The 25662-nt window shown below is 51.5% G+C and overlaps 1 protein-coding gene across 1 annotated transcript; it reads left to right on the top strand.

Moving 5' to 3' along the window:
* Nucleotides 1-105: 105 nt before the first annotated feature.
* STARD7 (StAR related lipid transfer domain containing 7) lies at nucleotides 106-22690 on the top strand. The gene is made up of 8 exons (XM_090055350.1): nucleotides 106-474; nucleotides 11141-11322; nucleotides 11594-11643; nucleotides 13108-13218; nucleotides 13306-13388; nucleotides 15144-15243; nucleotides 17283-17367; nucleotides 18402-22690. Exons 1-8 carry the CDS (start codon nucleotides 206-208, stop codon nucleotides 18587-18589), a joined length of 1068 nt encoding a protein of 355 aa, XP_089911476.1. The 5' UTR covers nucleotides 106-205; the 3' UTR covers nucleotides 18590-22690.
* Nucleotides 22691-25662: the final 2972 nt, after the last annotated feature.

Raw genomic sequence — 25662 nt, 5'->3', positions numbered from 1 at the left:
GACCTCCCAGCGGGGACGGGACAAGGAGACACAATCCAATCAGGGCCCGGCAGGGGCGGGACCTGGAAGGTTGCTCCCAACCGCTCTCCAATGGCCTCCCAGCGGGGGTGGGCCTGGGGTTGGGGGCGTGGCCTACCCGGCGCTTCAGGTGCGAGATCGGGGCCAGCGCGCGGAGGGGCCCTGCGCTGCGCTGCGGTTTGGGAGGATGTGGGCTCGCTGCTGGGGCCCGGCCGTGGCCGTGCTGCCGCTGCTGCCCCGCCGCTTCCTGGCCGTCTGGGCCCCACGGCGCCTGCGGCCCAGCCCGGGCCCTCCCGCCGCCCCGAGGGCCCGGGCCCGACGCGACCTGACGGCCGGGCTGTGGCGCCGCGGCCAGGGCCAGGGCCGCCCCGGACACACCGCCCGCCGCCTGCTGGCCGCGCTGGCTGGCGTTTTCGTGTGGGAGGAGCGGCGGATCCAGGAGGAGGAACTGCGGAGGTAGGTGCGGGTCCCCATGGCGCCAGCATCGACCCCGAGCCGGCGCCCTTGTCCGCGGACTGAGCCACTGGGGGCCCCGTGCCGCCAGGATCTGGGCCAGTCAACGTGCTGGGATTAGGCCCCCATGTTGCTGGGATCGGGGCCAGTCCGTGTGCTAGGATCAGGGCCCAGGTGCTCGGTTCAGTGCACAGTGCTGCGCTCTCTCCTCCCAGATCTTTTCTGACAGCAGAGGAGTGACAAGTGGTTGCCACTGGTGCCCCCACCCCAACCAAACGTTCAGCCCTGCTGGTGTCCGTTAGCTGCATCCAGCCTGTGGGCTGGGAGCTGAGCACTCCTGTTTTAACCTTGCATCATGGCAGTGGCATTGCTCTCCAGGTGGTGCTGAGGGAGTTGACTAACTTCTTGGCTCCTTATTATCACCCTGATCTCTCTGCTGCACCCATGTAAATGTCTCTCTCCTTTTGAATGGTCTTTATGGTCCACCCTGGGCAGATACAGAGTTTTGAAAAGGGTGCAGGTGGTGTGATGCCCTGTCAACACCTAAAACACAACAGCTATTTTCCTCCTGATAACAAGAAAGCTAGAAACTTTGCTAACATAGCCGGGGCTTGGCACAATGTGATTCAGTTCATGATCAAAGCAAAACCAAAAGGTGACTTGAGTAAAATATGCATTCCTTTGCTGTTTCATATAAAAGCCACAGGAGTCTTGGCCAAAACATAATTGAGAGATGTTGCCTCGTTATCCCTGGAGTCATTGCAATGAAAAGTACGTCTCTTTCAGATTTATGAACCAGAATCTGGCCTTTTGGGGCTTGGCTGACAGTGACTTCAAGGCCCAAGTTCATGTCTCTAGCTAGAGTTGGAACTCAGGATGTGAAAGGTTAAACATTTAAATGAGAAGTGCATTTGTACCAGTAATGCATTACCAGCTAACCTAAGCAGTAAGGTTGTATGGCAGGCAGGAGGGAGGAGCAAGGAGGAGGGGAGGCGCAGTGGGGAGGACTAGTACCCATAGCTAATCTGCTCTCTCCCTCCCAGTTCGCCCATGGATGCAGTGGGCTGGGAAACACCTCACCTGCTGCTGCTGTCTCCAGCTTCATGTGGGCTGTTGCCTGGCAGGGCTTGTGACTGTCACCTCCCCGCCACGTCAAAGGCCTTGGGGAGTGGCTCCAAGCAGCAGGTGGGAGCTGTTTGTCTTTGTGTCTGAATGGGTCAGTGTGCAGCCCCCAGTTCCCCTGTGCTGCTCCAGGCAGGTGGTTGCAGCTCCTTCTCTAGTGCAGGTCAGGGGAAGCATCAGTCCAGGGCTTTGCACCTCCCAACCAGGACTAGGCCTGTGTTATTGGTTAGCTGTTTAACCAATATAATCAGAAGTCAAATGGAGCATTTTTATTTATATTCCTAGTTAAAATCAGTCTGTGGGCCTGTAAAACATTAGCTTTGATACCAAGAGAGAGAGGCTAGCAGACGAGAGAATTTTAGAAGGCGTAGCTGGATTAGTGGAACATCCTGGCCATTAAAAAAGCACTTGTTAATGCCCATGGAGTGAAGAGTTTAGAAGGAATCTAGGAGATTAAGATGAGCCATGAAGTCAACTGACTCTGTCACTGCTGCCTGAATAGAAATGCTGCTGTCATTGCCAGGCAGTTGGTTTTAAATGTTGGGCGGAGCAGGAATCAAGGGGTGCAGCTGCTCCCATGCCCACCCTGTATCCACCCCTGGGCTCCACATTAGCTGTTAGCACACAGGAGAGTGATCTGGGAGTCGCTGTGGACAGCTCAGCTTGGTGCTCAGCCACTGTCCAACAGGCAATGAGGGATTGTTAAGAAGGAACTTGTGAACAGAACAGAATGTGATGCCCTTTTATAAATCCCTGGGGTGTTCACACCTTGACTCTTGTGCCCAGTCCTGGTCCCCATGCCTCCAAACAAATATAGAAGAGCTAGAGGCAGCCCAGAGAAAGGTAATAAGGATGATTGGTGGTATGGAAGAGCTTCTATATGGGAAGAGATCAAAGAGGCCAGACCTGTTCAGTTCAGAAAAGAGATGCTTGAGTGGGGATAGTATTTTCATAGATTTCATAGACATTAGGGCTGGAAGGGACCTTGGAAGATCATTGAGTCCAGCCCCTGCCCCAGGGGCAGGAAGTCAGCTAGGGTCAAAGGATTCCAGCAAGGTAAGCATCCAAACATTTCTTAAAAGAATCCAGAGTAGGTATTTCACCACCCTTGGAGGGAGTCTATTCCAGGCTTTGGGGGCTCAGACACTAAAGAAGTTTTTCCTTACGTCATCCCTTGGGGTGCTCTGGTGAACAGGCATTCCCAGATCCTGATGTACACCCCTTATATACTTATAGGTGGCCACCAGGTCACCCCTGAGCCTGCACTTTCCCAGGCTGAAGAGTGCCATGCCTCTGAGCTTTTCTTCATAAGGCCTGTTCTCTTACCCTCTGATCATACACATCGCTCTCCTCTGGACTCTCTCAAGCTTCTCCACTTCCTTCTTGAATTGTGGAGCCCTGAATTGGATGCAGTACTCCAGCTGTGGCCTCACCAAGGCCAAGTACAGCAGGAGGATGACATCCTGAGATTTCCTTGAAGCATCTATGGATGCAAGCCACAGGTTTTTTTTTTCACCTTACCAGCTGCAGCATCACATTTGTGGCTTATGTTCATCTTGTGGTCAATCATGACCCCCAAGTCCCTTTCGGCTGTGGTGCTGGTGAGCGTAGTACTGTCAAGTCTATAAGCATGATGTGGGTTTTTTTCCCCTGAGGTGGAGTACTTTGCATTTTTCTGTATTGAATGTTATCAGGTTTTTATCTGCCCACTTTCTAAGTCTGTCAAGGTTAGCCTGGATCACCAGCCTACCCTTGGGTGTGGACGCTGTACCCCAAAGTTTGGTGTCATTGGTGAACTTGGCCAGTCCGCTTCTAACACCAGTGTCCACAGCCTGATTCTCAAAGGGATGAGCCCTGTTCTTGGAGAAAGGGATACCAGTAGCTACTAAGCAAGGGAGTGAGGGGCACAGCTTTGAATCACAATGTCCTAGGCCAGTGGTGCTCAACCTCCACGGGCTGGATCCAGCAGAGCCCTACCCAGTCACACAGTTGGGGGGGGGCAGCCTGGCACTGATCCAGCCATTCAAGGCGGGGGAGAGTGCAGGCCTGGCTCTGCAAAAGGGAGGGGGCATGCCCTTGCCCAGTTTGGCTGAGTGCAGGGAAGGGGGCATGGCTTCACTCTGAGCTGGCCATCCATGGGGAGGGTCATGGCCCAGCTCCAATCCGTCCCATAAGTCTTTGAATTTTGGCATCAGGGAGGGATGGCGTTACTGCCACTGCACCCTTGCCACCAGATTTCCCAACTCATGGGGAGTGCTGCAGGCCAGGCTAGAGGCTGCAGGTGAGAGGAACAAGGGGAAAAAACCCTGGTCAGACTCAGCTCACCCTGTCTTTCAGCTTCTGCTCTCTGCTGCCATGTGACGCAGGCCTATTTGATGTATAAGTAGGCTTGATGCCCACAGAGCAACAATTAGCTCCTTCCTGTTATTGTGTGTGTGTGGGGGGGCTATTGGGTATACATTACTTGATTTTTGGGGGACAACTAAAAAGAAAACAGGGACAGAAGTGAGGTTACAGGTTTAAAATGAGTGTTCCCAGTGGGAACGCTGGTCAGAAGAGTGCACCAGACAGTGCCTGCAGGCCCTGGAACACGTCCAGGGAGCCAGTGGATGCTGCCCGGTGAAACTCTGCATAGAGCAGGGACAGGAAGGTGGCTCTGCAGTCCCTGGGGTTCCTCCTAGCCACAGCCTTCATCCTGGTCAGGTAGATTGCCAGCTTGGCTAGGGTAGGAGGAGTCTGACCAGGAGGTCCTGGGACTTGCTGGAACCATGGATAAACAGGTGTCGGGGGAGTACAGGAAGTGTGCTAAATGCACGCCCGTGGCAATGGCTCTGTGGAGGAGCTGCCAGCTGAGGTCCTCAGTGGCTCGCAGGATCAGGATGGAGTATATGCTTTTCTGCCAGGCATCCTTGTCCTCACTGCTTGGTGTCTGGGTGGGACATAAGGACAGGATTACAAAGCGTGCAGACCACAAGTGTGTGGAGTAGGCAGCAATGGGTGGAATGGCTTGGTATCCCCCATGCTGCTGAGACTGTGTGCTGGGAGTGCTGTGGGGCAAAGACGGGGTAAGATGGACCTCTGACATCCGTTGCAGAAAGACATGCAGGCCTGCAGCAAATGCTTTAGTCCAGGGGTGGGCAATTATTTTGGGCAGAGGGCTGCTTACTGGGTTTTGGCAAGCCATTGAGGGCCACATGACAGGCAGCCAGGGACAGATAAATATTAATTTTCTAAACTTTTTAGGGGCCCTGTGGGTTGGATAGAATGGCCTCACGGGCCGCATTTTGCCCATCTCTGCTTTAGTCTCTCCGCATGTTCCATTGCTGGCTGTTCTTAGGGAGCAATGTTTTAAAAGCTGATGCAGTTGGGAAATTGCCGAATGAGAACTTGCCCACAGACTGGACTGGGTTAAGTATGGTTTACGCAGGGACTGTGAATTCTTATTCCATCATCCAGGTTAGCTTTGGTGGCTCCTTTATTCCTGCAGGCTTATGGCTTGGTCATAAATGGAAGCATGATCGTCCAGAAATTATGTGGGGCAAGGATATCTTAGAATGATATCTTTTGTTGGCCTGACTGTATGGTTTGGATGGAGTTAGATATATTTTCAAATGCAAGACCTTCCTACAGCAGTTTTCCATTGACTGCTGCAGGGTTGGGGTCAAGTCTGTCATAAGAGTTTCCTTAAGTGAGTAATCCTCTTTTGCTCACAAGGGTTACTCATGTCAGTACTGTAGCTATTAGTGGGCTTAACGATTTACAGGATTGGGCCCTCCAAATGAACTGGGGGGGGGAGAGGGGGTGGCAGACCTAACAAGTGGGTCTCCTTCAGACTGGCTCTGCCAGTGTATTTGGAAGGCAGTGTTCATTGAGATTTTCACAGTTCTGACTCATTTGGTGGATGTCTGCAATGTCCTGGTACGTATGAAAGAATGTAGCTTTAACATAGGAGGAAAAGAAGCTTTTCAGACCGTTAAGCATCGGGATAGGGGATGAGGAAGGGAGCCAGACAGAGACCCTTTATTTGGCATCTTATTTGCTAGCACTGTGCCAGAAACTGGCATTAATGGAAACTGTGAAGACAATGTGGGAGAAGTTATTCTTTGCTCTGCGTGATATCCTTGCTCGCATCTGACAGAGACCTGCCAGCGGTATAAAAACCAGACTAAAAAGCTAGCCTGGCCTGCCATGTGCCATATGCATGTCTTTGTATTCATGCCTGAGATGCTATCCTCTGTCTTCTGCCTTTGCTGCTCAGAGCGCTTTGCAACATGGGAACCTATCATTCCTGTTCTGAACAGATCGAGACGGGTAGGCTTGCTTGAGTCCAGCTTGGAAATCGGACAAAATTGGGAATGAAACCCAGGGTCCTCTTCTGGTTCTGTATTCATGGGCAGAGGTGCCCTTTCAGATGCAAAGATTCTGATCAATTAAGCATAAACATAGCTATTAATATTATTGCATTAAATCCAAATGTGGGTGTTGGACAGGAATTCATAGCTGCAATCTAAGAATGTGTTAGTTTGGCAGCTTTGAAAAGAGATGTTAGAAGAGCCTGGGTGTGAGGTGATGGTCACTGGGAAGAAATATAAAGAGTAGAGGTATCGATAGAGAACAGTGCACAAAGATACGTGAATTATGGATGGACTGATAGTGTGTGCAGCAGGAAACTGTCTTATTCTGCACTTTGGACCTGTTATCAATTGAATAGAATCATAGGGGAGTTGGGCTGGAGGTTGCATCTAGTCCAGTCTGCTGCCTGAGGCAGGATCACCCCCAATCCTTGAATAAAGAGCAATCAACCCAGAAAACCCCAATCTGCAGGTGCTGGTGGCTGGTAAGGAATGTGTTTAGGTCGTATTCTTGTCACCATCCCTGTATGTCTCTGAGCTCAGGCTTTCAGAAGGGGTTAGTGGTATTTTGTACTTTGCTGTCTGTTATCCCCCAAAGGGAGGTTCCTTTTAAAGGAGACTTTTTGACACGCTTGGCACCTGTTCTCCAAATATTTCACCTTCTAATCCAAAAGCTATATGTGTCAGGGTGGTTTTAAGCCTGCCTTAGAGGCATTGGGTGTTGGCTGCAGCCTAAGCTGGAAATTTTGACTGGGCTGTGCCAGTGCTCCTGTTGACACTCACACCCAGCTGTTCCTGACTTAATTGGTCTTGCCCCTCAGCTCCGTCAGACCTATTGCCCTGTTTGGGTTCAGGAAGGTATTTTGCCCCATGGTCAGATTGGTATGGACTGTATATGTGTGTGTGCGTGGGGCGGGGGGGTTGCCTTTTTCTGTAGTGAGGGATGTGGCATTTGAAGTGTAAATTAACAACCTTTTATAGTAGCAGGATGTTGGCCACCATGATCCCCCTGCTTTCCCCATGGCAGATTCTGGTGTGTTGTCTTGTTGTGTCAGGGTTGACAGTAGCTTTACTAAGAAGTCAGATGATGGATTTGTATAGGGTGGTTTGGACAGGGCAGATCCTGCCTTGGGCAGAGACTACACGTGTGTACTTGGCACCTGTATTTGCAGGGACTAGGCTTGCATATTTAGTATCTAGTACTATATGCAATTCTCCCCTTCAAGATTTCGTAAGCTGATCACTTTCCAATCCAAGTGTTGAGCGTCAGGGTGTTTTTAAGCCTTCTTTAGAGGCATTTGGCATTGGCTGCAGCCAAAGATGGTCACCTTCCCATCACCTTCTAACACCTGCAGATTTGTGGGTTTCTGGGTTGATTGCTCTGTATTCAAGGATTAGGGTGGGATGGAGTTTGGACTGGATGTGACCGCTAAGGTCTCTTCCAACCCAGCTTCTCTATGATTCTGTTCAGTTGGTACTTGTACTAGTACTTGTATTGGTTCATAGTACTTGGTGTAACCTGCCTTGACACTCTGTTTGAGAATCACTGAATTAGGGTGACAAATACCCACTGCCTAGGACTGCAGTGAAAAACAATCCAGCTTATTGCATTTTCATGTACCACATGCCTTGTTTTGGGAAAATAGAATGAAGGGGGGAAAAATCTTTTCCTTTTAATTGAACAAGAGTTCAGTATCACTTTCCTTGTTGAGATGCACACCTCAGTTTTTGATGGCTAATTTTCAGGGGGAGAGGTGAGTGGTATGTGAATAAATAAGGTAATGGTAAAAACCAACAAAAAAAGGTGTCTAGGAAAGAGGTTGGTATAGTAGCCTTGGAAAGAAAACACCCTGTTCTATGACTAATTACTCCATCCCCTTTGCAGTAATACTGGTGAAAGCACAGAATCCAAGACCGATGTCTTGGGCTTGGTAACGTCCTGTCATATATCCTTGGTATCTATTATGGAGCTTCGCTGTTCTATACAGGAATCTGGACTTATGCTGGTAAAGCTTTCATGGTTGAAAACTTGGTGTCACCATTCTCAGTGGCACAGAAAACTGCAGTCGAAAGCTGTCACAAAAACTTATTTCAGCCTGTTGAGAGAGGCTGCATCTGCGTCTTGTTATCAAGTCAACTAAAGCTCTTTATACCTCTATTTATATTCAGATAAGAAGCTTTTCCTCTTTGCCTGTTACCTGTATTTCACAAACATCTGCTGTGTTGCAAGGGCTAGGTGGATGTATCACAAGCTGAAAAAAGAAACCTTGGTTCTTCTCGGATATTTCTCCTCTCTATATTTTTGCGTTCAGCTTAATTTTTTCCTGCTTGTCTCTGTGGCTTGAGCTTGATACCAATAATATATTTCTTTTTGCTTCCTGAAGTTAGACCTGGTTTTTACCTGGCCACTTCCCTTCCTACCATGTATGAATTTTTTTTTTTTCTCATCAGTGCTTGATCTCCAGTCGTAGGTGTACATAATTAATGCACTTGCTAGCACCAAAACCTAAGGTTTTGTAATTACCAAAACCTAAGGTTGTTGTTTCTGTGAAATGATGAAGTGAGATTCTATTTAAAAAATGGTAATGCTTGATCATAAGTAATTGTAAATGTAATTATGTACCTTGGAGCCAGAGCCAGGAGGGAGGGATCTGCAGAAACTTGCTGTCGCAGGCCTGACATTCAAGGCTGCATTCATGGCTGAGCCTGGAATCCTACAAGTGAGCACGTGCAGAATTTAAATCTCCCATAGTAGCCCCCATTCTCTGATGTTGGTCAATTGGTGCTCTTTAAATCAAAGTGGGGGCATGTGAGTAGGGTTGGGAAGTGGGTTGACAGACTGGTCAAGTAACAGCAAAAAATAATTGTTGGATACTGTATTTTCTCACATAAAATACGCTCCTTTTTCCCCACTCCCAAAAGGTCCTTATCTTTTGGGACCTGAAAAGTGTGGGTAACACAAGTGGCTGCAGGATAATGTTCACAGGCCTTTGCCTGCCTCACCAGGAAAGGCCTTTGCCTATAGGTGCCAAGAACAGCATGCTAAAGCTGCCAGAGTCTAACCATGTCCTGATACCTGGTGGGAGTCATGACACTTCTGTTAGGCTACCATAGGAAAGAGGTAGCCGTCAAGAAGTGCTGTTCCTACTATTGCGGAGTCCGGGGGAAAGGGTGGAGCGGTGCTACTCATTTCTGATGGCTTTTTGCCTAGCTGCCACATACATTCAGTGGTCAGTTGAGCTGCTGAGCTTGTTACGTGAATGCTTCCCTTCCTGGCTGTCCTGGGACTGTGGCCTAGCCCTGGTAGGACAATGTGCTGCAGCAAAGAGCAACCCACCAATGGCAGCTGCTGTTAGAGATTTCCTGCCAGCTGCTGGGCAGGCCAAAAGCACTCTTGAAGACTCATCAGTAATCTGAAATAGGCTGCACAGAGATCAGCTGGATCTCATGGGACCTCCACTCATAACAGGATTGACATGCTAATTGCAGTATGGTCAGCAGCTCAGTACTGCCCTGTCCTGGATTATCTGGCACAGCTCCCTTCTGGCTGTGTCAGCATGGGCCTTGCCTCCTACCTGTTCTGGCTCCAGGCACCTCTGGGAACAAACTAACTCATAAAGCTTCACCTTGTTCCAAGAATGGGGAGAAGCAATTCACCCCATTAGTCTGAGATTGGGCAGAAGAGGGGGAAGGGGTTGTTGTGCTTTCTAGATTAAATTAGAGATGCGTAAGTTTTTGTAAGCAATGGCATTATGTGATGCTGTGAGGGGAATGCAGGGAGCAGAGCTGCTAAATAGAAAGCAGTGATTTGAATAGTAAGTGGGGGGAGGAGAAAGATGGGGGCAGTGCTGAGGGGTTCAGGGGGTAGGAAAGAGAAATAAAGCAGTAATCCATATAGGGACAAAACTGCTGCAGGTCACAGGATAAGAATTCATAGCATTGGTCTGGACCAGACGTATCTGGAGCCAGTCTGTGAGCGACTTCTTATTCCACAGTTTCCACCTCAGATTGGTTTGTAAAGTCTTGTTGTCTGAGATCAGCCGCTCCAGGGTTAGTGATGGGATATGCAGGAATATTGCAGTATCTGTGTATCTGTCTGGAAGTGATGGCTGCTTGGCATCTATGTTCTTTCCCTTGGGGTCTGGCCAGTACACATAGGAGAGAGGCACTGTGAGCTGGTAATGGTGGGGGAGCAGGTGAATGAACTTCCTGGAACCATGGCTAATAAACATGGCCTTTGCTCGCCTCTCCACCAAACTCCCAGGAAGCCTGTGGCCAGACATCACAGCTTCCTCTTGAATTCGCACTGCACGCAAGCAGTTTCTCCTCAACAGGCCGTTCCCTGAGAACAGCACCCAAACAGGCTTGTGGATCCCAGTTACAGCCACCTCTCTTCCAGCTCTCAGCTGGAAACTCCATGGACAATCTCTGCTAGACTAAGCCAGGAGCTGAGAAGCCACTTCCCTCAGTGGCTTGCCATGCCCCTGCAGGAGAAAGGCTGCTGCTGCAACTGTTCCAGACCTGCTCCATGTGTTACATTTATGCCTTGATTAATGTGTTTAAGGTGTTGTCATATGGAAAATACTTATGCTGGGAAGAGAGTTTTCAATTTCTGGCGATAGAAACTAAAGAGTCTTGAACCTGAGGCTGTCAGGCTTGGACCAACAAGCAGCGATTGTCCAGGGATCAAGGCTGGCAGCCGTGAGTCTCAGACCAGGCCCAGAGCAGACAGCTGACTGCCAGCCCCATGCGCAGGGCTGTAGCACCTAACTTTCCACCTGCCAGCATAAAGAGAGCCTGGGACTATTGTCCTGGGCTCCTCCTGTCCTTGCAGGTAGTGGTGCAATTGGGATCTGATCCCAAAATTGCTCCTTCTGGCCCAGCTTTCTAATGACCACATCTGGCATGAATCACAGCCCTCCACTGCTGCTTTTTAGCCTTCCCAGCGCCTGGGAGAAAGTATGTTGCTTTTTAACAGCTTTCACTAGGAACCTGCCATGTCTGCAGGCCAGCCAAGGAGCTCTGAGCCTGTGACTTTATGAGAGAGGATGGGGCATGCAATGGAGCTGTTGGGTTTTGTGGCCATCACCAGGATGACTGAGGCCTCTAGCTCATTAGAAGCGAATAGCTGGCCTTGGAGGCTATATCAGGCAGGTTGCTGGATGATACCGGGCATCTCCCTTCCTCTCCCCAAGGTCCGCAGAAGAGATGAAGCGCATGCGGGAGATGGTCAGCTTCTTCCCCAGTGGCAGTGAGGAGCGGCCAGAGCCTGTAACGCCAGCAAGCAGTGAGCCCGCCTGGGAGCTGGTGATGGACAAGAAGCACTTCAAGCTGTGGCGACGGCCAATTGAAGGGAACCACCTCTATCAGTACAGAGGTAATCGTACCCCGGCTGAGCTGTTGCACTGTGGGTCTCGTGGGAAGCCTGGTATGGCTGCGTGTGCCTCTCAGATGCTGTGTGTGTTGGCTGGAGCTTCCTTTCCTCCCAATACTAAGCTGTTCTGCTCCCAACCAGAATCACTCCATGTCCTTTTGTTCTCCTTGCCACCCTTGTCTTCCCCTTCTTTGTGTGCCATGGTGCCAGCTCTGTCTGCCTCTGACCTTGCCATACAGCCTGGCTTACACCTCTTTGTCTTCCTTCCCTGCAGTTTTTGGGACCTACACAGATGTGACCCCCAGGCAGTTCTTCAATGTGCAGGTGAGTGTTCCCAGACCCTATGTCTGAGCTCAGAAAACCCAGTGGTGCAGAAATACAACCATGTCCCTGCCTAGTGCTGCAGCCAGCCTGTGACATGGGCTGTGGGGCAGAGAAGAACCAGGGGTGGCCTGCCAGTAGCAGCACTTGCTTCATCATCACCTGCCCACAGTCAGGTGATCTGTGTGTGATGAGAGTCTTAGAGTCACAGCCAGACTAGGCAGCGCTGTCCAGAAGTCACAGCTAGTCCCAGTGCTGCCCAAGGCAGGATCAGTCCCATACAAGCCCTGCCAGACACATCCTTGTCTGACCTGTTCCTAATACCACATTCCAGCCATGTGTACAGCAGCAAGGCCTAGAGACACTCAGAGCCTCCAGCTTTGCTCCAGGTGATGAGGGCTGGCAGTGCCCTTCTGCTGCCAGGGAGTTAAATGTACTCGAGAGATCCCAGGCAAAGGCTGTACCCTTGCTGTAGAAGAAGGCAAAACCCCTCAGTCTGGGCCTATCTGACAAGGGGGGAGAAGTCCTGATGTCCAATGCAGCATCAGTCTGAACCTTAAGTGTAGGTCAAAGACCCCCTAACCAGGAGCCTCCAGGTTTGAGTCCCAGCAGGAACACTGGTCCAGCCCAGTCTCCCTTTCTAGCCTGGACTGCAGCCAACATCCAGCACTCCTGAGGGAAGTGGACAGGATTTTTCTTTCCCCTGTAGGAATAGGAGAGGAGAAAAAATGCCTTACTGGCTTCACGTGGGAATTAGCAAAGCCCACAGGCAAGTTAGTTTAGCATTAGCTGGCAATCTGTGGGTCTCTGAGTACAGCTTCTGCTCCCCAGCCATTAGCTTCACCCCTCTTTGGCTTGTCCTTTGTATCCATGGGATGATCTCCACTCCCCAGTGTTTATTACCAAGAGAATTCAAGCTGCGTGATGGATGTTGCAGGCTGAGGAGTGTTCTTGGCCAGAAAGAGCCTGGCAGCTGGAGCCTGGAGACAGAGTTTTGTAGGAAAGATGGCTTTCCCAGGGCACGTGCCTCCAAAACCAGACCCAAGTGCATCAGGAGCATGGTGGGTGGGAAGTCACTGGTGAGGCCGGACTTCGGCAGCTTGCTTGGCTGTCCACCTTAAACTCTTAGTCACGTGCTGCAGAAGGCTACAGGGTCAGATTCTAAAGCCACAAACCACTTCTCTGTAAAACCAGGCTGCCAGAAACAGCATTAGAGGGGAACCCCATGTTGCCTTTTGTCTTGGTTTGTGCCACTGTGCAGTGAGATGGCAGCAGGGCTCCTAAATTTCCCCTTTGGAGTGTCTTTTCTGGTCAGGCGAAGCTGGGCTTTCACAAGCTTTTCAACAGACTTGGGTCTGATTTCCCAAGAGAGTTGCCTTTTCCTTGCATAACCACCACTGACTGGAAGAACATGTTATCACTTTGCTCCATGTTAACCTTCTCCTGAGCCCTTTCTTCTCTTGCTAGCTGGACACCGAGTACCGAAAGAAATGGGATTCTCTAGTCATCAAACTGGATGTGATAGAGCGAGATGTGACCACTGGCTCGGAAGTGGTCCACTGGGTAACCCACTTCCCGGTGAGTAGTTCTTTTCCCTTACCTGCCTCAGGATGTTTCTTCCCGACCCTGAGATGGGGGGGACTGATTTTGTGTTTCTCCTTCTAGTACCCCATGTACTCACGGGACTATGTCTATGTCCGGCGGTACAATGTTGATAAGGAAAATAATCTGATGGTGCTGGTATCACGGTATGTATTACCACTATAGTCTAGTCAGGCTCCTGTGATCAGAGAAATCATAGAGAGAAATCAGTCTGAAAGGGACCTCCAGAGGTCACACTTTGTCCAGCTCCCTGCCTGAGGTAGGATCAGCCCTGTCCAAACCGTCTTAAGCAAATCCATAATCTAAACTCCTTGTAAAACTACCATCAACCCTGGTGTAACAGAAGACATAACACCCAAATCTGCCACCAGTAAAACAAGGGGAACTATGGTGCTTCTGTAAAAGGTTGTTAACATATGCTTGAGAGATCCCAGGTAGAGGGCTGTCCTTCTAGCATGACTGGCTGTCTCTAGCTTGTGCAGTGTTCCCTGCTTTAACTGGACAACTGGGTTCTCGCTGACAGTATAGTAAGCCCTTTCTATAACTCTGGGGTTGGCAATGTATGGTCTGTGGGCCCTACTACATGGAGCTTCAGCAGTGGCCAGGTCAGAGCTGGTCGGTCTCAGCCCTGAGCCTGGTTTTCCTGCCCAGGTCTCCTAAAACTTTGCTTTGACAGCTGCTAGAATGAGCTGCCCAAAGCTTTGTGTGGCAAGATTCTGGTTTTCAGGCCTTTTTACTTTGAGCTGATTGCTGGTTAAGTTGGGACAAACCTGTCTTGACTAGATGACTTTTTTGAGGTGCTTTTTCCAGCCCACCTTTCCTAGGATCCTTTGGTTCTTTTGCCGCCTTGCACATGCATGTTATGAGGCTGCTTCTGATTATGTGGGCAGGTGCAGTCTTTTCCACCAGACCCCAGCAAGTAACTCTTAGCGATGTGCCACTAATGTACATTTCACTATGGAAGCCCCTAGTCAAGCCTTTGGGCCTGATACTCTTAACATCCTGGGTAAGATGATCACAGACTAGGCATGGGCAGAAGAGAGAAGTGCCCACTTCAGGATATGGGTTTGGAGAAGCGCCCGCAGGGTGACATCAAGAGGTTGCTCTTTTTCTTTCACACCGTGTTCCATTTCTTATGCTAGTTAGTGCCCAGCTCTGTCTAAACCATTCCAGACAAATCCATTGCCCAGCCTCTTTGTAAAACTACCCCCAACCCTGACACAACACCAGATATCACACCCAACCCTGCCACAGGTAAAGCAGGGGTCCATGGCAGTCAATGACCTGCATCTATAAAACAGTAATATATGCTTAGATCCTATGTAAAGGCTGTGCCCTCTGCTACAGAGGAGAGGGAACCCCTGCAATCCCTACCAATCTGACCTGGGGGTAAAACTCCTTCCTGACCCCAAATGCAGCATCAGCATAACCCTAAGCTCTCTAACCAGGGAGCTCTGGCTTTAAGTCCCAACAGGCACATTGGCACAATGCAGTCACCATCCCCAGCCTGGGGTGCAGCCAACAGCTCTGAGGAAGTTTTAAACCCCCCGACACATGTAGTAGAAAGAGGGGGAAGGGGACAACCAGCAAAGTCCAGAAGCCTGGGAAATCCCTATGGTAGAGCATGGGCATCACTACAGTTAGATGATTCCCAAGCAGTGGCTGTCCAACCTGTCCTTGAACACCCCTGGTGATAGAGAGTCCCCAGGTTCCCTAGGCAGGTGTGTCCTGGGTGAGCTTCTGTCACTGAAGCTTTAGATGCCTCTGTGGGAAGTCTGTGCTTGCTGCTCTGGTGCATGGCCATCTCCTTTGAGGCAATGCCTCTTGCTAAAACCTGAGTCTGGACCTGTATCTTGAGGACATTAGCTGGGATCGTAACACTCTTCCTGCATCTCCTCCAGGGCAGTGGAGCACCCCAGTATCCCGGAGGATCCCGAGTATGTCCGTGTCCGGACTTATGAGTCGCAGATGGTCATCCGTCCACACAAGACCTTTGATGAGGTGAGTTCTTGGCGGGCTGGGACCCCAAGAGCCAACCCCAAATCGGGCAGCATGTCTCTTGAATGGCAGAACTCTCCATCCTCTGCTTTCTGGTGTTAGTTTTTACTGTGTGCCTCAAGGTTGGCTCTGTGCCTGCCCTGCTCCTGATGGGAAACCCTAGAGCTGAGATGTTCCCACTTGGGTGAGGGTTGCGGCATAAGAATCCCACTATTGGAGTCCTCAGTCCCTGGATGATCACCTAATTGTTGGTCCCAGCCTGGGTAGCCTTGGGTTCAAGACTCCATGCAGGTCTCTGGCTTCTCCTGCCAAGGATTGCAAAGTCTGTGCTGAGCATTATTGTTTCCTGCTTGATGGCACCTTAAGCATGTTAATCACGGCCTTGGTGTAATGTGTAGAGGAGGCCTGGAGCAGAGTCAAGATAGCAGCCTTGCCCCTACAGGGGCAGACCAAACCACCAGAGGAAGTGGGTTTTCAGCTCCCAGCTCAGTCTAGCAGGGAGCTCTTGTCCATGGAGTTTCCATCCAAGAGCTGGGGGAAAAGTGGTCATAGCTGGGATTTACAAGCCCACTTGGGCGCTATTCCTAGGGACTGGCCTGTTGAGAAGGAACTTCTCACATGCAGTGGAAATCCAATGGGAAACTGACGTCTGGCCATGGGGCTTGTTGGGAGTTTGGTGATGGGGCAAGCAGTGGCCACGTTCATTAGCTGTGGTTCTGGGCAGTTCATTCATCTGCTGCTCCAATAACTTCCTAACTGGAAACTACAGGTCTGAGGTATAGAAGCACTGAGTGACCTCCTTTGAGTATCGGGCCTTTTTGAGGAGTTGCATCTGTCCACGCTTGAAAAAATTGTAGACGTGTGGACTGATGCTGTTATGCAGGGGTCGGCAACATTTTGGCTGGAGGACCAAAATAACCCTGATCTCGACCTGCACCTCAGCTTGGCATGCCAGACGCAGGCAGCAGGGGAGCCACAAGAGACCCAATCCTCATTGCTGGCAGCGGTTGCATGTGTCTCTAGGGTGGATGGTGGGGGAGAGGCCAGGGTTGCATTGCCCCAGCCCTTTCCCTGCCATGTGCCCCTAGGTGCACGGACATCTGCCACAGAGTCCAGCTGGGGCTCTGGAGCCCAGTGCAGCTGCTTGCAGCCTTTGGCTGCCTGCCACAGCCAGCATTGGGTCTGGGCAGCTGCAGCAGGCAGCCAGGAGCTGCTCCTGGCCACCTGCTGCAAGCAGCTTGGGCTCCGTAGCCAGTGGCAGCTGCCTAGAGCTTGGGTTGCCTGTGGTGTGCCAAGCAAAATGGTCTCATGTGCCATGCTTTGACATGTGCGCTGGGGCTTGCTGATTCCTGCTGTAATGGCTTATACTGGTGTAAGTGTTACACCTTTCTGCTCCTATAGCTGTCCAAGCTGTGACTTACCAAGAAAGGCTGAAAGAACTAGGACTGTTGAGTCTGGAAAAGAGAAGAGCAAGGGGGCATTTGCTCCCAGGTCTCAAATCCCTGAAGGGATAAAGAGGATGGAGCCTTTCTCTGTGGCCATAAGGGGCGGGACATGGGGCAGCAGTCTCAAGATACAGCAGAGGGCATTGAGGGACTTCTGCATGCCAGATCCAGTGTCCACTCTGGCTGGTCCAGGACTGAGCCACACATGGTGCCTGTTCTGGCTGGTCCAGGACCCATGCTGTACACCACTTCCATCCTAATCTGACCATAGCGGGCACTGGATACAGCATGCAGGTGGGGTGGAAAAGTGGCTCTCTGGGGTCTAATCTGGCTTATGGTCTGACATCTCTGTTTAGCAATGTCCAGGGAAAGCATTAGCACATTTCAATCCTGGCATGTCTGTAGGATCCTGGACAGTTCTCCCAGGAGAAATGCAGTGTCTATCAAGGCTGGGGGTTTCCACCTTCCTTTGAATTGGACTGCCTCAGAGGGGATTCTGTCAGCTCATTGGGATCTGCAGTGTCTCCATAAGATTGGCTGCAGCTGCTGACGGTCCTTTGATAGATCATGTGTTACTGATGCTACTTTTGTTCATAGAATGGTTTTGATTACCTGCTGACATACAGTGACAACCCCCAGACCGTGTTCCCCCGCTACTGTGTCAGCTGGATGGTCTCCAGTGGTGAGTAAGGCCAAAGGCTCCTACCTGGGTGAGAGAAGGACCTAGGGTCTGGATCTGTTGTCTGTGGAGCTGAAGGCTCCTGGCTTCCCCTCTTGGCTCAAGAGAAGAAGCAGGCCTATCTGGGGCATGGCAGGGGGAGCTGGGCCTTGTTGCTCTGCAGTGCAATCATCTCATGTATTTGAGTTGCTGCTGAGAGTTTGGACTCCCAAACAAGTAGCCTGGGAGGGGCACAGGATGCTGTGCCTGTGCACTGAGCTGGAAGGAGGTGGCTGCAGTTTTCAGAGGGTCAGTGGGAAGAAGCTCTTCTGTAGCTTTTTACACTAGCCTTAGGACCCCAGGAGGAGTGGGCTGACTCCCTTGTCCAGGGTGGGCTGGAGGCTCTGGCAGCTGCTTCTGTGGACATTCAGTATAGCAGAGAAGCAGGCTGGGAGGGGACTTACAGTGCTGGGGCCAGCAGGACTTCACAGGTGCCAGCAGGGGGCGCAGGAGCACAAGGAAGGTGGCCCCTAGAGGCTGCTGGAGAATCTACCATGGTCTCTGCTCAGAGCCCCGAAGTGGACCCCACCCTGTGTCTTTCTGCTCCCAGGAAGCACTGGGATGTGTTCAGAGCCCGCAGGGAGCTGGGAGTGGCTTGTTCGGGAAGTTGTGACTTGAATACCCCTCTGTCCTGCAAGCTGTGGAAGGCACATCCATGACACTGGAGCCAGCTTGGCAGAGCTCTGAGCACTGAAAGCAGGGGAAGGGGCCCCACTGCCTCGCAGGTCCATAGTACTGCTCTCATCCCTTGGGGCTGAGAACATGGGTGCCGGTGTCTGGTGTCTCAGCCTGGTATTCATTTCATCCACTGCTGGCACTAGCTGGGCAGAAAGTAGGCAGCTGCCCCAGGCCACATGCAGGGCTGGGGGCAGGGTTGGGACCGGACCTGGAGTGGCTGGGGGCGGCTGCCCTCTCTAGGGCTTGAATGGGGGGCTTGAGACTGTGTGTCACAGACTGTGTCCCTTCTGATGCTCATGGCACCCTGTGTCTCCTGCCAGGCATGCCCGACTTCCTGGAGAAGCTACATGCAGCCACCCTCAAAGCCAAGAGGATGGAGATTGAGGTGCGGGACTACATCTCTGCCAGGCCAGCTGAGACCAGCAGCAGTGAGAGCAAAGCCAGCCTGCCCAATGCAGAGCACAAGCCTGAGGGCACCCGCAGTCCTGCACAGCTGGGCTACGCCTGAGGGCCGGCCCAGATCCAGCCAGCTGGGAAGTTGGGGGTGCGACACTCCTCCCCCTCTTGTCTCTGGACTCTTCCTCATTCCCCATCTGGAGACGGGAGTTTGCATCTTGCCCCCGGCCATGTGTTTTCCTGGCCTGTGAACTGTAGTGTCTGCACCTTCCCTCTCTGTGCTCACGGGCGCTGCCCTCGTGAAGCATCTCCTCTGTACAGAATGAACAGGCTTGCCCTCCCGCCTGCTTCTCTCCCCTCCACGCTGGCTGGGGCCAGAAAGCACCAGGCCACCTCAGCTCTGCAGCACTGGGCTCTTCAGACTCGAGCAGTGTCTATTGGCAGGACTAGCGCCCCAGCCCAGATTGTACTGTAGGCTCTATGTGAGGTACTACAGCCATCCTCCATGTTGCCCTGCTGCTACCCAAGTGCCTTTCCCCATGGCTTGTTCTGGGGGTAAGGGGGCTGAAGTGGGAAGCCCAGCATGAAGCCAGAGCACAACACCCCCCCTGGATTGGAGGGGAGTTGGCACTGCTTCCCTGCCCACTGGGCTGGTTATGTTTCTACCTCGAGGCTGCCTGGCTGTTTGGGAGCCTGGGCTGGAGATCTAGGCCCTGCTGTATAGATACCCCTCTGACATACTAAGACAACACTAGTATTTTTCAGGAGGCAGGCAAGCATCTGCTGTCATCTGTGAGCCTCTCTGTCCTCAGCTACATGTACCTTAGAAGCAATGGGATCCCCAGCTGCCTGCTCCAGGCTGGGGGGATGGGAGGGCAGTCTCCTGTTCTGCTGGTGTCAGTGGGCTTATCTGAGGTGGGACAGTGGCTCAGTCCTGGTGCCTGTCTGGGGACGGGGCTGGAGCAGGCAGTTTCAACATGGATCAACCTTGATGAATAAATAAACTGTTACAGTAAGCAGTTGTTGGGCAGTGAGTTCTTTGCCAGTAACGCCCGGCATCAAGACCTCCTGCCCCACTTCAGAAGCTATGTATAGCAGGGACTATAACAGCACTGGAAATCTCCCTGCTTTCCCTTTCCTCTTGGGGTGTGGCTGGTCCAGGGTAGGACAGCCTAGCTCCCATCCTCCCAGTCAGCCTCACCACTCTTTTCATGCATGCTGGTGTTGCCCAAACCAGCGTTTTTACAAGGAGAATAAACGTTACAGATCGTTATCAGACAAAGCCCAGATCTGGGTCTGTGGGAGCTGTGGAGCTGCTCCAGCTCTCTACTAGTGCCCGCTGGCTGAAAGGAGCCTTCAGGTCAAGGTACTGGGTTTTCCTTGGCAGGATTGGGGGAGTGTGGAGAGCAGCATCAGGCAAGGCCCTGCCTGTACCACTCCCCCCAGCCACTGGGACTGCCCTGGGGTGGATGAAGATGCCCTTACAACATTGTACACCCTACACAGTTCTTGCTGTCCTAGCTCCCTATTCAGGAGAGGGCTCTTTTCTCTCCCTGCATAAAACACGGGGCAAATCCTCTGCTCAGGAAAGCCTCCCCCAAATCTTGGAGGGTCCCACTGGCACCAATCCCCTTGGGGAAATTGCAGGGCTTGCTTCATGCTACTTTAAGCTGGACCTGGACAAGGATAGGGGCTGTGCCAGGTCTCTTGCCCCCACAGTCCTGAGCTATCTGCCCCATGCCCAGCCCTTCTGCAAGGAAGGTTGCCACAGGATCATGCCAGTGCCTGGCCTGCTGGGGTTAAGGCCCATGGAACACACTGCCCAGGAGTGGATCAGGCTCGAGCTCAGCAGAGACCTGGGCTGAGGGCAGTGTTCATAATGTCATGTGTGTCTGTGCCAGGCTAGTCAGGAGCTGAGTGTGCCCATGCCAGTGGCTGCTTTGCTGCAAACCAGAACCAGGTGATGCACACACCCCGCCCCACCTCACAGGCATTGCTTCTCCAAACAGGCCTGTCCTGGGGTTTGGACATGGCACCAGGCACAAGAGGGAGATGATGATGCAGGCATGTTTATGCCTGGGGCACCATGGCTTCCATCCTGCCATGAGGACAACTGGAAGAGCCTGAAGGGTATGGGGAGGGGGGCCAAACAGGGAGGCTCCCAAGACTGGTAACAAGCAGCGGGAGCCTTGGGTTGCAGTCGCCCCCACATGCCAGCCCAGTTCTTCCCTGGCCAGCACGCCTCTGTTCACAGAATCAGAGAAAGTGAGGGTTGGAAGGGACCTCAGGAAGTCACATCTAGTCTAACCCCCTGCTCAAAACAGGACCATCCCCAACTAGATCATCCCAGCCAAGGCTTTGCCTAGCCAGATCTTAAAAGCCTCCAAAGATGGAGATTCCACCACCTCTATGGGTAGCCTGTTCCAGTCCTTCACTACCCTCCTGGTGAGAGAGTCTTTCCTAATATCTAAACTCAATTTCCCTTGCTGCAACTTGAGACCATTGCTCCTTGTTCTGTCATCTGCCACCACTGAGAACACTAGCTCCATCCTCTTTGGAACTGCCCCTCAGGACATGATGCTCCTCTACCCACAGCCATCAGCCTAGGCCTGGGATAGCCAGAGCCTTTTTTTAGCTCTGTCTGGTGCCCAGCATGGGAACTCTGAAGGAGTCCTCCCTGGTGCACATCTCCAAAGACCAAGTGCAGTTGTGCAGCTACTTTAAATGGATGCTTTAAAACACTGCAGTGAAAACAATAAACATGTTATGCTGATCAGCAGGGATCTAGGTTTTCCATTTCTCTTGGAAAAACCCGGCTTTTTCCCTTTGAAGTGGGAAACTCTGAGTTTCCCCTTGCAGGCTAGCAGAGTTCTGGCCTGCTAGGGGCTGCTGGTAGCTCGAGAAAGTGGGGGGAGAACAATCAGTGGCAGGAGGCACCACAAGCATGTGCTTGTGTGCAGTGGCTGGCAATACAGTTATGCAGGGTGGTGGGAGCAGCCCTGGTAACTGGATAAAAGTAAGTCTATGGGATGGGGGCAGGAGGGAGAGTCAGGACTTGGGAACTGTTTAGGCATGGTCCAGCCACACACACTGGCAACATCGGGAAGGAGCACATGCTCCCCCTCACCCCGATTTCTGCATGGACAGCAGGGTGTGGGGCACAGGGCTAGCCACACTGGCACTAGGCAGAAGCTGTCTCTGTAGCCCAGCAGGCAGAGCCCAGCATGGGAGGGCAGAGTAGGGTGGGGAGACTCAATGCTGCTGCCGCTGCTGCCACTGCTGCAGCAAGAAGTCCTGCACTAGCTGTGCTGCCTAGGTGGGAAGCCTTCTACCTGTTCAGCAGCAGTGGGGAGGCACAACTCTGTGCTGCCCCCACTGCTGCTGGGTGGGCAGGTGGTCCCTCACCATGGCAATGTGGCTGGTATGGGGTTTCTGGTGGTGGAGTGGCAGCAACACCTAGTCTTCCCACACTGCGCTGTCCTCCTGTGCTGGATCCTGCCCACTGCACCAGGGAGGCTCCCAGGGGGAGGGCAGCAGGGCAGGGAGTGCCAAGCCCCCCAGCGGGCAGTCTACATACCACCCCCCTGCTCTGACTTCACTCAGCTCTACTCTCAGCCATGGACAGGCAAGGGGCCCAGGCTCTGTGCTCTTCCCTCCACTGGGGCCACAACAACTGGGTTTTCTGGTACTACTGGCTGGCTGCAGCTGGTGCCTGCAGGGCAGAGAGTGGGCAGGATACAGCCCTGGCAGCTGCAGGGAGCAGGGGCTGTAGGTGGGGAGTGAGGAAGACTGGCAGGGATGGGGGCTACAAGCCAGAAGGGATACCGATAAGGAGAGGGAGGGGACAGTTGGGAGTGAGGGGCATAGGAAGGGCTGGTGGGACAGGGAAATGTGAGTTGGGAGTAACAGGGCACCAGCAGGACTGGGGGCTGTGGCTTAGGAGTGAGGGGCAATGGCATGGGCAGGGGCAGGGTGCTGCCATATCAGGGTTGCTCAGCACCACAAAGCAGCAGAAGGGAATATCCATAGCTGGACCTCCATCCTGATGAGTGAAGAAAGCAGAGGAAACTGATTTTTTATGATAAAAATACCAAAATCAAATGCCAAAATGTATAGGTATTTAGAATTTATTTTATTAATGATTAAGGCACTGGTAGGTTTCCAAATTGCTTTAAAATTGTAAATATCTCAATAAAACATTGTGTTCAACTGATACCTACATAGTGCTATTTCATTTTAATTGTGGAAAAACATGGATTTGTTGTTTTTTTTTAATTAGCAAATTTTGGATTTTTTTAACAGAGAAAACCAAGATCCATGTGATCAGTGATTGGAGTCACATAATAAGCCATACATAAGGTTGGGAACTGACTGAATAAGGAGCAGCTCTGCAGAAAGGACCTTGGGGTTACAATGGACAATAGGCTGAACATAAGCCAGCAGCGTGCCCTTGTTGTCAAGAAAGCTAAAGGCATACTGGGCTGCATTAGTAGGAGCATTGCAGCAGATTAAGGGAAGTGATTCTTTCCCTCTATTCAGCACTGGTGAGGCCGTATTTGGAGTACAGTCAGTCAACACAATTGGTTCCTACAAACCCTGTCTCAACTCAAAATGCAACTCGGAACCAATTTTCTCATAAGAAACAGTGTTATAAATGGGGGATTGGTTCCTAAACCAAGGCCCAATACCCTATTTTCACCAAAAACACCCCACAATTTTTACTCATTCAATTATAGATGAGTACTATAGCTACATTAACGTATGTATATTGTAAATAGCAAACATATTGATTTGGAAGGACTTCTTTGAGGTGGCTTTGCTGGACTTTTTGGAAAGGCTTTTGGTTGGACTTCTTGAAGGGTTCTTGGCTGGAGGTGTCTCAGGAGTCTTGGATGCAGGTTTTTCTGGAGTCTTGGCTGCTTTCTTAAAGAAAGTGTCCAAGGATATCTGGACAGATGTTCTCCAGGGAGATGAGCTGCAGCGAACTTGTTCACTGGTGTGGTGTTGCATTGGATCAAGTGCTGTAAAGTCGAAACTGGCGTTGTAAAGTTGAAACATGGTGTCAATTTATGGTGTAAGTATGAAACACTGCAACTCAAAACATTGTTAGTTGAGGACTGCCTGTACTGTGTTCTGTTTTGAGACTCCCACTACGGAAAATAAGTGGAATAATTGGCAACAAAAATGGTTAATGGGCTGGGGGACTTGACTTATGAAGAGAGGCTAAGGGAACTGAATTGACTTAATCTGTAGAAGAGAAGACTGAGGTGGATTTTAATAGCAGCCTTCAACTACCTGAAGGTTGGTTCCAAAAAGAATGGAGCTAGACCAGGAATGGGCAAAATGGTGGATCCAGGTGGCCAGACTCCACCACAAAGGCTATGAGGAAGTGCATGTCCCTGCCTTAAAGCCCAAGCTCTTTGGCTCAGAGGAGGTAGATGACCCAGCCCTGTCCCACCGGTGGGAGGGTTAGGTTACCCAGCATTCCTTGCTGCCCACTTCATAAGGCACCTGCTCTACCACTGACCTTTTCAGTCTCAGCCCAAGGCTCAGAGTGGTATGAGGGGCAGCCTCTAAAGCAGGGGTGGGCAAAATCCAGTTCATGGGCTGGATCTGCATGGGAGTGGATTCCATTTCCCAGCAGCCCCTGCCCACATGGCTGGGGCCAGTTTCCACGGAGACCTTGGCAGTAGCCCTGCAGGGCTGGGGTTTCCTCGGAAACCAGCCCCAGCAGCCAGGGCAGGGCACACAGCAAGGCAAGGACCACACTGGGATCTTGCAGCAATGACAGCGTGGTCCAGAGCTGAATTACAGCCATGATCTGCAGCCTGCATGCTCCAGGCAGAGGCATGCAAACAGCAAATTGCAGCTCTGCTGCAGCTCCAGACCATGCTGTCACCACTGCAAAAAGGCAAAGCAGAGCCACAATCCGCTGCCTGCATGCCCCTGCCCAGAGCATGCAGGCAACAGACTGCAGCTCTGGACCAGGTGTCCCCACTGCAAGATCCCACCCAGCCCAGCCCTGCAGGAGTTCCCAGCCTGGCTGGTCTCCATGGAAACCCCAACCCCAGACTATCATAGCCAGGCTGCTGCTAGAGTCTCCATGGAAACTGGCCCCAGCCATGCAGGCAGGGGCTGCTGGGAAATGGAGTCTACTGCCAGCCAGATTTTGCCTGTGACACAAATTTTGCCTGCCCCTGAGCTAGAATGTTTTCAGCAGTGGCAGATGACAGAACAAGAAGCAACCGTGTCAGGTTGCAGCAAGGGAAACTGAGGTTAGATATTAGGGCAAACTCTCACCAGGAGGGTAGTAAAATGCTGGAACAGGCTACCCAGAGAGGTGGCGGAAGTTTTCAAGACCTGAGCAGAGAAAGCCTTGGCTGGGATGATCTAGTTGGGGCTAGTCCCAGGGGCTGGACTAGATGTGACCTCCTGAGGTCCCTTCCCACCCTCATTTTCTCTGATTCTAACTACAGCTACGAACATTTATTAGAACACTCACAATGGGGCAAACAAGGGAGATTTTCCCTGTCCCTTGGCTAGCTTTAGATCAGCTTGTGCTAGCAAAAAACCTCTCTCTCTCTCTCCATTTTCACCTTGTGCCCTTCAATTTCTCACGGTTTTGTACCTGAAAAAAAAAATCACACACATTTGTCTCGCCTTTCCCATATGCCAAGAAAACTTCCTTTCCCAAGTCACTTGACATTTCCCTAGGATAATGTCTCATAGCTCAGGCAGGCGCCATTTCTTCCATCCTTCCTTCTAGAGTAGATTTTGTGTGTGTGGGGGGGAAATCCAGCTTTTATTTTTGGATTATTTATTTTAGTTTGTTGCCGGCACAAGGTGCCCGAGGGAGGCAACAATTGGGTTCATTGCCCGGTGTGCGTCGCGCCAATAAACACACTGGGGGAGAAGTAGACAGAGTTTATTTGAGCTCAAGTAAAAGGCGCAGGGAGACTGTATTGTCTCAGATCCTGCGCCCCTAGCCCTGCAACAGTGTATATTTATACCCTGGTCACTTCCAGCAGTATTTTTCCACTAGCTGGCTCCCACCCGCCCTTTCCCCTCCTCCCTTCTCTCTCTGAGCGGTGCCCTTGCATTCCACAGATAACGGTTTTAGGGAGTTTCAGCTTGCCTACTACCCATCCTGTTTTTCAGTGTTACAGGAGGTTACAAAAAGTTCGG

This window comes from Crocodylus siamensis, chromosome 6, assembly GCF_052110815.1.
Source record: "Crocodylus siamensis isolate JL-2025a chromosome 6, ASM5211081v1, whole genome shotgun sequence".
Classification (NCBI taxonomy): domain Eukaryota; kingdom Metazoa; phylum Chordata; order Crocodylia; family Crocodylidae; genus Crocodylus; species Crocodylus siamensis.
The sequence above is the reverse complement of the archived record's forward strand: the minus strand, read 5'-3'. Positions and strand labels throughout refer to the sequence as shown.

Bases quoted from the DNA above. Each gene is read 5' to 3' on its own strand.
- STARD7 (XM_090055350.1), top strand. From the start codon at position 206: ATGTGGGCTCGCTGCTGGGGCCCGGCCGTGGCCGTGCTGCCGCTGCTG. The intron at 11,644-13,107 runs GTGAGTGTTCCC...TTCTCTTGCTAG, and splicing joins GGCAGTTCTTCAATGTGCAG to CTGGACACCGAGTACCGAAA. The intron at 15,244-17,282 runs GTGAGTTCTTGG...TTTTGTTCATAG, and splicing joins CACACAAGACCTTTGATGAG to AATGGTTTTGATTACCTGCT.